This window comes from Pseudopodoces humilis, chromosome 4, assembly GCF_049639895.1.
Source record: "Pseudopodoces humilis isolate 2021_Gansu_Grassland_sample_001 chromosome 4, ASM4963989v1, whole genome shotgun sequence".
NCBI lineage: Eukaryota > Metazoa > Chordata > Aves > Passeriformes > Paridae > Pseudopodoces > Pseudopodoces humilis.
Genome location: NC_142203.1, coordinates 54,634,133 through 54,649,797, shown reverse-complemented (window position 1 = coordinate 54,649,797; position 15,665 = coordinate 54,634,133). Strand labels below are relative to the sequence as shown.

Here is a 15,665-nt window from a genome sequence, read left to right as displayed (position 1 = left end):
GGTGGCAATTAACCTTTCACCCACATTTTGGGAAAAACATTTTCTATACATTGAATTACTAACACTGTAGGTTAATTAATGTAATTCCTCTGTATTAAATACGATACTATATTCCCTGAACACATTTAATCTTTTAGTTCTTCTTGTTAGTTTTGGACTCACTCAAAATATAGAATTTTGAGTAAATAAACCAGAAATGGTTTTAGAAAAGTAATAGAAAAATATTATTTTAATTGTTTGTTTCTGAAAATTTTGAATTACAAGTAAATAGTTTAATGGTATATTCTATATATTACAATAACTGTAATTTTTTCTGTCTCCACTGAGATTTATATTCTTAATGTCAAAATGCTTAGGGAACCTGGTTGAATTTTTGTGTCTTAACTTAAGCTCCTTAATGAAAGAAAAAAAAAATTTGAATTATCTGGAAATTTCTGAAAGGATGTATTTAGGGTCACTGTTAAATAATAAATTCTTGTGTCTTCATGTAGCCAAGGTTCTTTCTAATTATGTCTTCCTACTCATGTTGCCCTTTATAAGGAGTAAATTTCATTCTCTTAGTTTTTTAGGTCTGGGATTTACTTAGCTAAGAAAATTTATGGGTAAGTTCAGAGGCTCATTCCCCTCCGTCTCTATGTGCTGAATGGCTAGAAAAAGAGAGATTATTTTCTTTTTTACACAACAAGATTCTTAGTAAATCTAAATAATCCTTGTGACTTCAATTAGAAATCAACATTGGTTTTTTTTTGTGGGATAGCAATGCCTGTGGTGTTTTTTGAGGCATCCAGTCATAACGCTTCCAGCCCTCGTTCAGGTATGTAGAGAGCAGAGCAAGTGTTATGTCAGCTTATGCTGTGAAATTTGACTCTTAAAATTGATTGTTGTAAAACTCTCCTTAGGTAGGGCCAATTCTATACTCTGTAAACTTATGAATAATCTAAATAAACACCACTAAAGTTAGGGAAAACTTGTAGAGGCAAAAGTTGTTTCTTCTCAGCCAGAAAGGAGCATTCCAATTAAAGTTGATAGTAATTAATTTAAAGTTATGAGCTCACTCTCTATTAAGATGACAAAAAGCCTTAAAATAAAAGATGCAGAATCCTAATGAGCTATAGAAGGTAATTAACATTTCCTTTTGAAATCTCTCTTAGCAAAGGAAGACCTTCTCCCAGAGTGGAACTGCTGCATAACATAGACCCCATGTTTGTGGATGACTCCCCATGTGAGTATGCTCAAGATTTATTGAATGTACAGTTTACCTTCTGAACACTTCTTGTCTTCCATAAGTGAAGTATTTTCTTCCAGGTGAAACAAAATACAGTAGGATGCCTTTTGCTTTTAAGTAAATATCTTTAAAATACAGAAACATCATGCCCTGGATGGTATAAGTACTTCAACATGATTGACATGGGCTTCCTATTTCAGAGAGCTCTGAAACACTGCTGAGTAATGAATAAAGTTCTTTGGAACATGGAAATGTTGAGGAGCAGCTGTGTGCCTGAGGTGCACAGTGAGGCACACTGCCAACAACCCTTTCCAAAACCTCTCTCCAGATTTCCAAATGAACTACTTGCTCTAATGCATCTTGATACAACTGTATAATATGACCTTGCAAATGGAAAGCTTGAGTTTGTGAGGAGCTGAGAAGTTCCAAGCTGTGTGATTGCTTTTGTTCTATAATCATGTGGGTTGGATCCTTAATGCCACAATCACATGAATTGGAGCTGAAGTTTGCTGATTCTATAGCTCTTTTTAAGCACCATCTGTTTTATGATTCAACATTACTAGTTTGCTAAGGACTACAAGCTTTTTAGGCAGACATTTTTTTCATACAGAACATTGGAACAGGTCCCTTCCAGTGTTTTTATAGCATTTCTGTATTTCATTATATAAAGAAGTAAATCCAAGCAGAGTAAAGGTAGTGCAATGGAGACAGTGATCTGTTCCCTACAAGACAAATACACGTTGTGCTGCAATAACTGGATGGAAGTGGGTAAGGTGGCCTTTTGCAATGCACATCTGTTTCTGTGATACTTTTCTGAGAAGCAGCAACAGTATGCCTGTCTAATGCTGACTGGGAAGCACTGTCTGCAGATAATTCCTACATACTGATTGAATTAAGGTGTAGCTACTCCAATTTCCCTTCAGAAAATACTCAGTGAGTCACAGCATTCCTGTACAATGTTATGCACTGGTGAGGTATTCTCAGGCATGCTGCAGAGCCCATCTTTTCCTTCTGGGAATGGGTCTGTGATTGAGGTGTTTAAGTAGACAAATTCCTGGAGCAAGGAGAAGGGGGAAAAGCTAAGGAGGTTTTCAGGAACCTGAGCTCTTAGGAAATATGGCCCCAAACTGCTTCCATGATGCCATGCTCTGATGATCGTTCACTGTTTGCTACATATGTCATGTCCTTAGTTGTGTGCATTGCATGAAATGTGGGCAAGAAGTGGGGCTAGCAGTCAGAAGCTGTAGTAGGTGCAACACTTATGCTGCACCAGATGTGGTTTTTAAGAAACATGGACAAAGGAAGTTACATGCATGCCTGTAAATTTGCAGTGTTTTTATGTGCCTTTCAAAACTGCAGTAATTACAAACAAAAACTGAACTCTTCACCAGCACATTCTTATGCACCATATAGAGTTTGCCTATCTCTTCTCAGCAAAGGCCTATTCTTTTGGCAGATTACTTTGTGCTGCCTAGTGAAATTATGCTTTGTCATATAAAGTTTAAATTTTTTATTTAGCTGCCTGAGTTATTAGGAGTAATTGTATATGTATGTAAGTCAGCTGATTTTTACTTACTGTTTTTCATTTATTGAAACTGAGTAAATGTTTAGAATTAATATCTAATTAGAAAAATTTTGCTGGCATCTCTATTATGGATAGATTAGTGAGACACAAAACTTCCAATACACAAGCACTTCCAGATTTTCAGCAATCATGGTTCTTTCAATGTTTTGTTGGTTTACTTTTAGTTTTTTTAACAAAAAGCATCTTATACTGTCCATGCACTCTTCTTGTCACCAAGACGATAAACTGTGTCACTCTGGAGTCTTGCTCTATCCTTGACTGCTTATTGTTCCTGTATCCTAACTGTCTTGACATTGAAATATTCTTTTGCCTATGGTGCTAAAATACATGTTTGCAGGTTTTGCTGGCTTCTTTCTAAACTCTGTATAACCTTTTAACTTCCTTATGCACATTTTGCTCTTGTCCTTACTTTGAAAAATCACATCAGCTAAATCAAGTGGTGTCAGATGAAGTATTCCTATTATCCTAAAACTTTCTTTGTTATAGAAATTTGAATTATAAAGTAAAATAATAACTGGAAGATAAGATTAGCCAAATCTTTAGGTTTGCAGAGTACTGTAAAACAGCAAATAGGCAATTAAATATGAAGATTCTGTTAAATGTAACCAAAAAAGGACTTTCCAGGTTGTGGTTAACCAGGTGAGAAGACAGTGGTATTGTAGCTGGGCACATGTAGAGCATCAAGTTACTATTTTATGTGCACTCAGTGCAGGTTTGGTGTTCCCGAACTCTTGAGTGGTTTTGCCTATACATTCTTTCACTGTAATATATTTTTATTTAATGGATACATTTATCTCATCTCTATCAGAAAATACTAATTTTATATACATACATGCATACATACATACATACATATATATAAGCATGAATGATGGGATATCTTATGTAATTATTAGGGGCTTTCAACCAAAACAGGAAAACTGAGCTTTGTTCTGTGTTGCTCTATTAGGAACGGCGAGAAGAACAACACAGACTCTCTTGGGAGTCGATCAGGAGAATTTCTCTCGGTTTATTGCTTCAGATCTTTTTTATAGACCAATATGTGAAAAGTACAGAAAAGAAACTCTTATTGGTTAGCAAACTAACACATCACCATCATTGGTCAGTGGGGTACACCACCCCTCGACCTTCTCTTGCAAGAAAACAAGGAACAGACAAACAGCACCTGCAAGGCTGTTTTCTGTCTCTGAGGATTGTTTTAATTCCTCCCCATGATTTCCCAGGCCACTTTCTCAGGCAAGACTGAGAAAGCTATGCGGCCTGCAATTTCCACAGGCACCGTGCTCTCTGTTTCACAGTTAGCATCCACAATTCCCCCTTTTTGTTTTAAAATCAAAAAGCACTGTTTGTAATCTCCTGCTGGGCCTTTGCAGGAAAGAGAACAAACACAGCACAAGAGGTCTCCTTCAACAGAGCTTTGAATGGATACTGATTTAGAATGTTTTGGCTTATGTTCTTGATGTCTAAGGATTGTTTTCTTTGCAAGGAGTTGATGGTTGACTCTAATACAACTAGTTCAGTGAACTAACACACACAGCAAATAAAACATCATTAGTCCGCTTAAACTGACAGTCAAACTTGTCAACAGGGAAGTTTAAAAGAATACCAAAGTGACAAATTCACCTTAAGAACACCCATATCTAGACTCAGTGAAACGCTACTCAATTCTACTATGCAAAATCTATACATTTTTTTACAGATCAGTTAACAATGCAATTCACAATGCTTTGATCCCCCCCTGTTTTTTTGTTGTTTTGTTTTGGTTTGGTTTTGGTTTTTTTCGGGGTTTTTTTGGGGTTTTTTTTGACCATTGGATTTTCCCCTCAAATATGATTGAGTGACTTATAGAGTTCACATGGATGTGAAAAAGCTTCCTGACTCTCTGCAATCAGTGAAGTAACCAGGGAAGCTATCTGCGGTGTAGAGATGGTTGCTTCGTCATTCAGGCTGCTGTTGTTCGTCGGGTTCTGCATTGCTGAGTGGTTTGAAGTTTGCATGTTCTGTAGTTCTGTAAAGTTGACTCCATTGTAAAGTTGTTGGTCTTGCTGCTCACTGAAGCTCCTGCTCAGCTGCTGTTTCCAGCGGTGGTTGCCCTGGCAACAAAGTTGCAGTAGCTGGTCCAGGCAGCAGCTTCGCTTGTGGACCCGTTTGCCCCCCCACACCGGGCTGGGCACGGAGGGGAGAGTCCACACCTGCCTCCGCCGTGGTGGGCAGTGCCGCTGCTGTCAGGGGGCTGTCCAGAGGCGGTGCGGAGGCCGAGGGGGACACCCCTGATGAGGGCTGTTGTGATGGGTGTCCCGGCGAGGTTCACGCATGCGTGGATTCCGTGGCTGGACGCGGGGGGGGCTGAAAGCCAATCTCCCCCCGCCGCGCCGGCGGGTCCCGCAGATGGACGCAGGGGGGCTGCTCCTCTCGCCAGGCCGGCAGGCTGCAGCGGGGGTGTCCGTGCTGTCCCTTGCAGCACAGGAGAAAGAAACGCAGAGGGCGCGGGGGGGGCTGAAGAACACCGTTGACAGCAAAGGGCCCCCCATGGCCGCTTACAGCGGTGCTCGTGGCGCTGGTGAAGGCGCTGCAGACGGAGGCGCGGGTGGGGACGGGTGGTCTCCGTTCCCCTGCTGCCTCTCTGTTGGCGAAGTTTGTGCGCTCAGCTCCACGGGTGACGGGTTCTCGGTTTCACCCCCCAGTCTCTCATGGTGTACAAAAGAGGCACCCCTGGCATCTGAATCTTCTATCCCGGCATCACTGTCCCCAGACTGGCACCACTCCAACGCTTTAAAGAGCATGCCCCAGGTGGCTGCCAAGCTGCACACGCGGGTATCTCCTGCAGCTAACTCAGACCACAGGCGGTCTCCCACTGACAGCCAAATCTCAAGGTTAAAGGCATTATCAAGAGTCACAGTAAAACTTTGCACTTTTACCCACTGGAACAAAGTGCGCATAGCATCTTCAGAAATATTGAGTCCTCTGAGCAGCAAGGCGTCCTGCCACGCAGAGAAGACAAGCTGATCATTAGTTGAAATGCAGTTCTTCATTGTGAGAACCGTCTATCTTGACGGCCCGTGAATGCAATGGTGCAGACGCAGTGGCTTAACCCAGGACTTTAAGCTCTAGCTTCGTCAAGATAAGCTGTTCCAAGCCCGCTCACTGGCAGTGCTCCACTATCCCGTTGGTCTAAAAACCAGCTCCCTCCAGGAGAGCCCGGGAGATTCTCACTTACCCCTCTGTGGGGGAAGTGGCTGGTTCATTGTCTGCTGGTTGCACCGAACCTCGTGGGTCACTAGATGCACATCACGTCGGGGTCACCAGATGTCGCTCTATTAGGAACGGCGAGAAGAACAACACAGACTCTCTTGGGAGTCGATCAGGAGAATTTCTCTCGGTTTATTGCTTCAGATCTTTTTTATAGACCAATATGTGAAAAGTACAGAAAAGAAACTCTTATTGGTTAGCAAACTAACACATCACCATCATTGGTCAGTGGGGTACACCACCCCTCGACCTTCTCTTGCAAGAAAACAAGGAACAGACAAACAGCACCTGCAAGGCTGTTTTCTGTCTCTGAGGATTGTTTTAATTCCTCCCCATGATTTCCCAGGCCACTTTCTCAGGCAAGACTGAGAAAGCTATGCGGCCTGCAATTTCCACAGGCACCGTGCTCTCTGTTTCAGAGTTAGCATCCACAGTTCTGTTCAGATTTTTTAACACCAAAATAAGCACTCCTCTAGGGAAGAATTTGTGCAAAAGTCATGAATTAGTTTAGTGACAAGTCAACTGTTACAGCCAAGAATTCAACAGAACATTAAGTTAAAGTAATAAGACATGGTGTCTTGATTACAGAGCAAGCAACATCTCTGCTTCTGTGGTCTGTTAGAACTGACCTTGGGCTGTGTGTTTGTTTATTTACCACTTGTGGGGTAACAGTGTATAACTTTTCTACTTCTCAGACTGAGCACTGGTTTCTCATCAGCCAGGGTTACTCCAGCAGACCTGATGAATCTACTGATCACCATCTGCTTACCTTTTTTCAGAACCTGGTGTCCAGTGGCAAACACTGCAGCCCTGCAGTACTCTTGTATCAAGTACTGCACTTCTGCCATTGTTAATAGTAAAGAGCACAAGAAGGAAAATACTGTAAAATAGTTTGCCTGCAGTTCCATTTTACTAAAAAAATGCTCAGGTCTTACTTCACTGAATACTTCAAGTAAATCATCTTCTTTCTCAGAAGGCAGACTTCCTTCATTCAAATACAAACCTTTCCTGCTGTCTGACACACATGGGCAGTGTTTTGAACTGTAATCCTTTATTTTTCATCTTTAGTGCTAAAAGAAGCCATAGACTTTGCCTGTACCCTCCCTCTGACTTGGGCCAGCTCAGTGGAGTGGTTGGCGTTAAAAACAAGCTTTTCTCTTAATGAACTGATCTGGTTTGTGGTGCAGACCTGCAACTATTGCCCTCGCATAAGAGCAGACAGTGGAATGAAAAACTAGGGTGAGCTCTCCAAAACTAGGATGAGGAGAGGGGTGGCTTGTGCTCTTTAGGGGTTGCAAAGACAGTCCGGTGGTAAGCTGTTGCCAAGATGGCCAGCCTGTCCTCTCCCTTTCCTCCATCCTTACTCCTTCGTGTTAGATGTTGAAATCACATGGTGACAAGATGATTCTTCTGCCAGATCAGCTTTCAGATTGTTTTGGGTAGCCAGGCAAAAGAGGAGGAAGGGTTTCTACAACATCAGTGAGCTGAATCAACCTGCCCTGTAGCTCTGTTCTTTGGAGCAGGGGATCAGTGTGTGGCTGGTAGCAGATGGGAGGCCACAGGCCTCACTAGCTAAGATCAGTTCTGACCATGTTGGGAACCTCAGCCAGAGGCAGTAGTTTCATGGAGTTTAAGCTAGTAGGCTGCTGCTGCTACCACAGAGGATATCCTCCCTCTCACAGTGCCTCACCACTGTTCCCCTTTCTCATGGGTCATCAAAACTACTCACAGAGCCAAGCTATTAACCAGGTCAGGATACTGGTACAGGTCTTAATAAGCCTTTTTTTTCTCCACCTCTGGATGTATGCCAAGTGCTCTTTTTGGCACAAAGACTGGGATTAAGAGTTTCGGAGGACAGGTGAGACTGATTCTTTCAGCTCTGAAATTAAACCCTGAGGTTTCTGTTTCATGATACATGATTAAATGATCCAACAGGTTTCTGCTGGGGATGTGCTTTACTTTCTTCCCTCCCCTTTCCCAGCCACTCGCTCCTAGTGCATATTTTGCATTTGTTTTGGCACTTCTTGGATACCTCTGTGAACTGATCCAACTTGTTAGCCTGGTTTTCCTCTGTCATGTGGGTTGAATCTGCACATTGGAGGGGCTGATGGATGCCAGTGTCAACCAAGGCAGGAGCAAGGAGGGTGTGTGGTTGGAAGAGGGGAGGCAGAGGGAGAGGCAGCTATCCTAGTACTGTCTTGCTGCTTCTGGAACCAGAACCCCATGGGAAAGGAGTGAGAAACCACATCTTCTGGTTGAGTCTTGCTGTGCTAATCCAGTCTGGTGAGCTCTGCAGATAGAGCTGGACCCACACGCCTCAGAGGTGCTCCTCTCCCTCCTTGCTAAAAGCCATTGCTTTTGTCTTTCTGGTTGTTTCTTCATCACGCTGTTGATCGTTTTTGTAAGTGGTGAATATATGTCTCCATTGCTTGATCTCATTGTAGATTTGTAGTTTTATTAGAGTTTACAGTTATGTAAATTGTGCTATGAAAAATCTACTGTGTTTCAAGTTTGGGTCTGGAACATCCACATTTTCTGTTAGCTTTAAGGTTTCAGTAGTAAAATAAGAAAATTAAAAACAGAAAGCTAAAATTATGTTGAGAGTATAATTTTTGCAGTAATGTGTAGGTTAAGAAAGCACAAATAAAATGCATAAAGTAATTTAAAAATTGTGTAAGTAAAAATACAGATTTACATACATTTGAAGAGAAAAGGAACTGTTTTACCCTATTTTTGTGAATTTGTCTTTAAAAATAAAAAAAATAGCCAAGTTGTTTGGCAGCTGTGCAGATTACATCAGCTCTTCCATCGTGAAAGATCTCCTCTTTTAAACAGCCTTATGGCATTTCATCAAGTTTTGGTGATTCAGCTAAATAAAAACCCAACTGGTTTTAAATCTCAATTCCCCCAACTGCTATCCAAACTTATTTCTGACCACAGTCATTGCTAGATTGCCTGTCTTGAAGCAGCATTGAAACTTTATATCCCACAGAAGGCAATTTTATTTTGAGAATCAGAACTAAATGACATGCTGAAAGGAAATATACCCTTTAATTCAGAGTTGTTAATCAGAATCTGTCAGTACACACTGTATTAGCTTTAATCTGACTTGCTAAATTTATTAATAAATTTGGTAACTTTCACAAAATCTTGTAGTCTACACGTCTACAAGACGTGTAGCATCACTTTCTCTTCAAAAAGAACTTGAATTTATTTAAATTAGAAAGATGTATTCAAAATAAATATGTTTTGGGTGGCGCTGGCTTAGGTTGAAAAAACTTTCACCTTCGTTTAAAATTCCAGACTTAGCCATCAACTAAAAGTTCAAAGGCATAATAACAGTGTAGCTTACTAATTGTAGTCAATTTATTTCGAAGATACATCTATTCAGAGGGAGACATCCAAGACAGAGAACTTGTCTTGGATTTTGATCTTTGAAAATCAAACATTTTTTTATTTTTCTCCAAACCTTGATTTGCCTGGAGCAAAATTAATCCATTTTTACATTGCCGTCCTTGACATTTGAAAGAAGGCATTACCTTATATATTGTGCTATTAATTGCCAAAATAAATGATTGCTTATAAAGGGCTGGATCTGCTGTATTCAAAATGAACATATAATATATTATAATAGAGAAATCTTTTCTGCTCTGCATCTGTTATGTCATTCATGGACATTAAAACTGCATTATATTAGCTGTAGCATTATATATTATATCCATACATATACCAAAATTATTAATCTTGATTAAGGAATGGACACTCCAGGCTCCTCTGTGTCCCGCTTATTACTTATTTTTGCCTAGGTAAAAGATGATTCCTGAGACCGTGTAGGACAGAAATTACTTTTTCCCGAGTTCTATTACTGATGATCTAGCTCATTTAAAATTAGTTATGAAAATGGAAAAAAAAAAATAAAGAGCAGGGAAAAAAATATAATTGAGTTAATCAGTAACAGCAGAAGATGCATGGATGAGTGTGCTGGGTGGGTGCTGTATGAGATAAATATACTCCATGTATGTGACAGGCTTAAGACCCAGAATCTACTCTTGAGTCAAAACTGCAGAAAATTGACCAGTATGGTCAGCTGACTGAGCTTACGTAGTGCCAGCTAGAATTGGAGAAAGGTCAAGAATGGGTAAAATCACAGATATGTTCTTTGCTTCTCCAAATGACTATTCTTCTGCAAAATTACACATAGGCATGCTGACCATCTGGACTCCTGTCATCTGCCCATTTCAAGAAAATCATGAATTGCAGTGACCCCCTGTAAGTTTGTAAGGCAGGAATTGCCAACACAGGACCCTGGATCCCTCAGCCTCTTCATACAGTGCATATTATGCTGACCTGGCAGTTTTGGGCAGAGCCCAGCTCCACTCCTTAATGGGAGGCTGCTGTTCCAGCTATCTCCAGCTGCCATTCACATCAGAGATAAGTGCTGTTTTTCTTTTGACTGTTAGCTGTATGAGTTTCTGGGGTGTAGCTCTCTCTGTCAGGAAGTTTGGGCTGTGGTTCTGCATTGCCTTGGCTCTTAGCCCATCTGCATCTCAGTGTGAGCCATCCATCCTTGCAATATTTATTACTAGAGGATTGCATGTTTGCTGAGCCTCATAAATACAAATCCCCATGTTTCCTTTGGGATGTAGATAATCTCTTTTAGAATTTAGAAATGTTGGGTCACTTGATTAAGTGTGTAATGCAAGTATCATGACAAGAACCCAGAAATCCATCTATACTGCTTTTTTATGCTTCATTGTATTCTATAATTATTAGAATATAATGCTAGCGTTTTGTATCTTTATGCATGTCTTGATGTAAATGGTAGATTACATTTTTCAAATTAAATATCTTTGAGCCATAAACCTGAAAAATTTTAACAGAGCACAGGTTGTTAGAGTTTCTGCTCAATTCTGTTTACCTTCAACACGGCATCCTTACAGTGATGCAGATGGGGTTTGGGTGTTCCACATATAAGGCCACCACAATGGGATGTATCTTGAATAATTCATAAGTTCTGTACAATCAGCTAAAATTTGTTTCCTGGAAAAAGTAAGATTTTTATTTTTGTTTTCCTTATTTTCTCATTGGAAGTGAAAGTTCAACATTTCCTTTTGCTCTCTCTTCTTGTGATATTTAACATTGTAGGCGGTAATATTAAGTTTGTTCTTATTTAGAATAACTTCCATTTTTTTTTATTCTGTAGTTGTCTAAGAATGTAGTAACCTGGAAAAATGAATCACCTAGCTGATATGCACTGGGATTTTTTGCTGTCCTCAGTGATTCTGGATTTAACTCAATTGTTTGTGTGGTATGGTATTTAATAATATGCTGTAAAAAAAAAGGTGAATGCTTCAAATGTCTACTTTTGTTGAAATTAAGTAGAGTATATATTTTGAAAGGTAGGAGACTAAATACAATATTCTAATATAAATCTTTCCTTTGGAATCAAACATTGCTATGATAAAACTGACATTAGAAGGAATTATACTAAATCAAGACGTTCATAGCATTTAACTAAGTGAATTAAGATAGGTGAGCTTCACTGTTTAAGTTCATCTCTACACCTTGTCAGCATGATGTCAGGAAGTTACAGTGTCTCAGGGCTCATCCACTTCTTAAGATCAGTATTCTGTTCGTTCCCCCAAGGTTAAGGTCAAGGCTATTCTTCAAATGTTTTTATTTTAATAAAATAAGAGAAAGACTCAGAGTTTTGTAGAAAACTCATTATTGCCGTAAAGCAGCAAAAGGTCACAAAATGTCTTTCCTTAGCGAAGTAGCAAAGCCCCTTATTTCTTCCGTAATTCATTATCACAGTGTAGGTTGGAAGAGCCCTTGACATTTCCAGTTTCCTTGTTGAGGTGAAATAACTGCTCTGCATACCACAGTCCAAAAAAAGAGGGATCAGTACAAAGTACATACATGCAAAGGCCTTGTAAGCTCACAGAGCCATCTGCATTTCAAAGTGGCTGTACCAAGATTGTTCTTTCTTCTGGCATATTTTTGTGAACTTTCACATTAGTTAAGGCATCAGAGCTACACATACTTGTGCAGCTTCAGAAATGTACCTTATAAATGGTATTAGCCAATATAAAAGTTCTGTTTCTTTAACAAATAGGAAAATCACATTCTACTGTCTATGAGCTACCTTTCAGAAAACTCTGTAGAATATATATTCTATTCACTATAAATATGGAGGAAAAATTGTTGGCTTTAGATGAATGAGCAGAAAAGCAAAAATGAATTGACTTTATCTGGGTGAAGACATAAAAGTGTAGATGGAAGAAGGTGCCTCGTTTCAAAAAACGTGCAGGACTTTCTGGTGAGGATAGTTGTCTGCCTGCTGTAGTATAGACAATCAACAGCAGTCCTAAAACAGCAATCCACAGCACTGTAGCAGTCTGTGAAAATAGCCATGAAGAACTTGTTCAGCTTTCACATTGATAGTGTTTGTTGTTTATTGTGAAGAGGGAAAATGTTACTCAATTAAACAGTGCTATTCAAAGCTACCTTGTAATTTTGAACTTTGATTTCTATGAGATTTTTTTGTCTTTGCTGCTTCATAAGAAGGCAAAAGCCTAAGAAGCACTAAATAATATTATGATTAAAGGTTTTTTTAATGTACAACAAGAAATGTCAACAAAAACAGTCTGTTCCCAAACAAGATACATACTTACATATAGTTACTTATATATACTTTCTTTAAAACAGTCTAAATTACCTTCTGGGGCTTTGATATTTGATTTTTCCACTATATTTATGAAGACTCTTAAATGTATGTATTTTCTGAAACATTCAATAACCTCTAAATTTTGTCTTTATTGTGGATGATGGTGTCTGTGAATGTTAAGATAAATATCTGTAACATTTTTTTCCTGCCTGTTTCTGGATCTCTTCCCGTTTCTCCACTTCTTCCCAAGATTTTACTCATGTAAGAGTAAATTCAGAGTAAATTCAAGTAAGAGTTAATTCAGAGACAAAACAATGAAGTTGGTTCAAATCATATCCTGTGAAAGCATGTATGCCAAGAAGAAACAGTCTATATTTGTAATATTATCTGTTATAATCATGAAATTAAAAACAATTGCTGCATTTTTGTGAAAATTACTCTAATTTCATTTTTGCAGTTCATTGACTGAGATTTGCTGAAGCAGTTATCAATAAAGGCCTTAAGATAATTTGCAGAGTATTAAACTAATCATAGTGAGACTGGCCTTTTTAACCAGAGCTGATTATAATACAGTTGACTGAGCTGTCTGCTGGAGGGGAGCTGAATTCAAGAGCTGAATCAGTTGCTGGAGGAATATGAATTGTATTCTTGCCAAGATAACAGTATGCTCTTTGCCAAAGCAATAGGGAGAAATTCTTAAAACACCTTCTCAAGTTTGCTTTGTCTTGTGCATTTCTTGATGAAAACTAAGTGACAGGCTGCTCCATGGAATCAAGTCTAGCAAAAGGTAATTCTTGTCATGAAGTTTCCGTTATATAAATTCCAATAAATTCATAGTTCATCCAAGTGAAACACAGTGAAAAGTTTTCTGTTTATGATCAAGTGAGAATTTTGCTTGGGGAATCCTTTTTCTGCTTCTGTAGCTATAGGGGAGAGAAAGTTGTAAATGGAGAGTTATAAATCTATGGAGAATAGCCATGTGTTTCCATGCTGTTAACAAACAAATGTGGCATTTTAAAAGACCTTATATTTATAAGCAAAAGCTATATGAAGTCCAAATGTATCATCTAACTGTAAAAAATATTAACTGTAACCTTTGTCCTTGCTGAATCTTTTCTATTTATCAATAAAATTTTCTTTGAAAATATAGTCTTATCTTGCAGGTGAGTAGTTGATTCATCTGAGTGGTTTGGGATTTTAGGGATTTTAGTAAAAAGTTATATGACTACATTAGAGACAGTACAGATTTTCAGTGTATGTAAGAGACTTGATTTAATATTCCTAAGTGGAAATGAAAAATGTAGTACTTAACTGCTCTTGGTACTGTAACGACTGTGGTCTAGGGTATATAATAAAAAACTTTAATCATGTTGAATATATTATATCCTGAAATTTAGAAGGAAGAAAAAAATCTCATGTTCAAGTAAAGCATGTTGGTGCTTAATGAAAAACATAAAGCAAAGAAATTCAAATAGAATGAAAACCCACTGGCGTTTCTGACACAGTCTGCAGATCCATACTACTTTTATTTTGTATGCAGATGAACAATGTAAATGGTACCATTTTTTAATGGCTAAAGTGGTCTCCACTAGAAAAGGTTCATTCTGAAAGCTATTTCTTTATTATTATGTTCCCTCATTAAACTTTCCTGCAACCTTTTCTGTTTTCCCCAGATCCAGGTGCTTAAAAACTGGGAAATACCAAAGGAAACCTGGAATTTTTTTTTTTTTTTCATCATTCTGGGTTTTGTGGTGCAATGTAGAGACCTGGGATTTAATGTATTTGTTGACTGTCTGCAAGTCGAACTATAGGCCAGATCAGCTGCAAAAGAAAAACACACTGTACCTACAGAATATTTTGCATCTCATATGTTAGAAGAACACATATATCATTGAAATAAGATTTACAGGATAGTAGAACGTTGAGAATTATTACGAAAGGCATACCCACTAACTTTCCATACTTTCTTACGTAAATTAAAAGTTTTTTGTACAACTTGGTGTTAGTGGAAATCAAAATAACCCAAGCCCATCTGGATATCCCAGAAATTATTTTCTGTGTTGTCATTCAAAATATTTATATGTATTACGTATATGTGAATGTGAAATGTAAAGTACAGAATTCCACAGAGTTGGGGAGAAATCTCTCCTGTTCAAAACTGTTTGTAACAAATGGAGTAACTCAGTTGGTTAGTGCTTTTGGTATGGCCTGAGAATTTCCTCAGGGAGAAAACTATTGGATGGTTGGGAAAGTGCTGGAGGAAAGTTCAGAAGATGTGGTTGTGGGAAGCAGTGCTGACCACAAAGAAGAGTTACTGGGTGGCTTCCTGAGTTTTACTGCAGTGAAGTTTTGGTTCATTTTCTGACTTTGTGTTCCTGTGTGTAGCTTCATGCTCATATCAAGTGTTTGGTTACCTGTTACCTGAAGTCTGCCTTCATTCTGCGGTGTCAGTGCTGTGGGGAAATACGTTTAAGTAAACACTTTTTAACTTTTCTAGAACTTCAGGGTTCTGACATGGGTTTTGGAGCAGGGAAAATTACTCTGGAATTCATTTTCATCTGCCCACCCATAAGGCTCAGTTTTTGGTATAATTCATGGCGTTGTGTGTTTTTATTTTCTTAAACTCCTTCTTCTGAGAACTGGTAAATCATGTATTGGCACTGTTGTTTTGATTTCAGAATCACTTTTATTAGAATAGTTGATTAAAGCTTATGTGTTGTTGCCAGAAGTGATTGCTGTAAATGCAAATGAGGAAGGCTTTCATACGATGGTTTTGTGGAAAACACATTGTGTCTACTGAACTGTATGGATAAAAGGGAATTTAGCTTCATTTGTTTGATTAAGAGGAGTTGGTAGGATGTAAATGCCTTGTTTGTTACTGCTGATGCTTAACCAGTCTGAACCAGAGCTCATTGTAATTAATGGAAAGGTTCCCATTT

At 38.8% G+C, this 15,665-nt stretch overlaps 1 protein-coding gene across 2 annotated transcripts in view; it reads left to right on the top strand.

Moving 5' to 3' along the window:
- Positions 1 to 15,665, top strand: part of ARSB (arylsulfatase B) — a 78,119-nt gene that overhangs the window by 38,103 nt on the left and 24,351 nt on the right. For both annotated transcript variants that reach the window (XR_015772428.1, XM_088054563.1), the window contains exon 6: positions 1,152 to 1,222. Coding sequence is in view for 1 of the 2 variants with exons in the window: in XM_088054563.1 (XP_087910689.1) it covers positions 1,152 to 1,222 (71 nt within the window). In the remaining variant the exon portion in view is untranslated. The remainder of the gene's footprint in view (positions 1 to 1,151; positions 1,223 to 15,665) is intronic.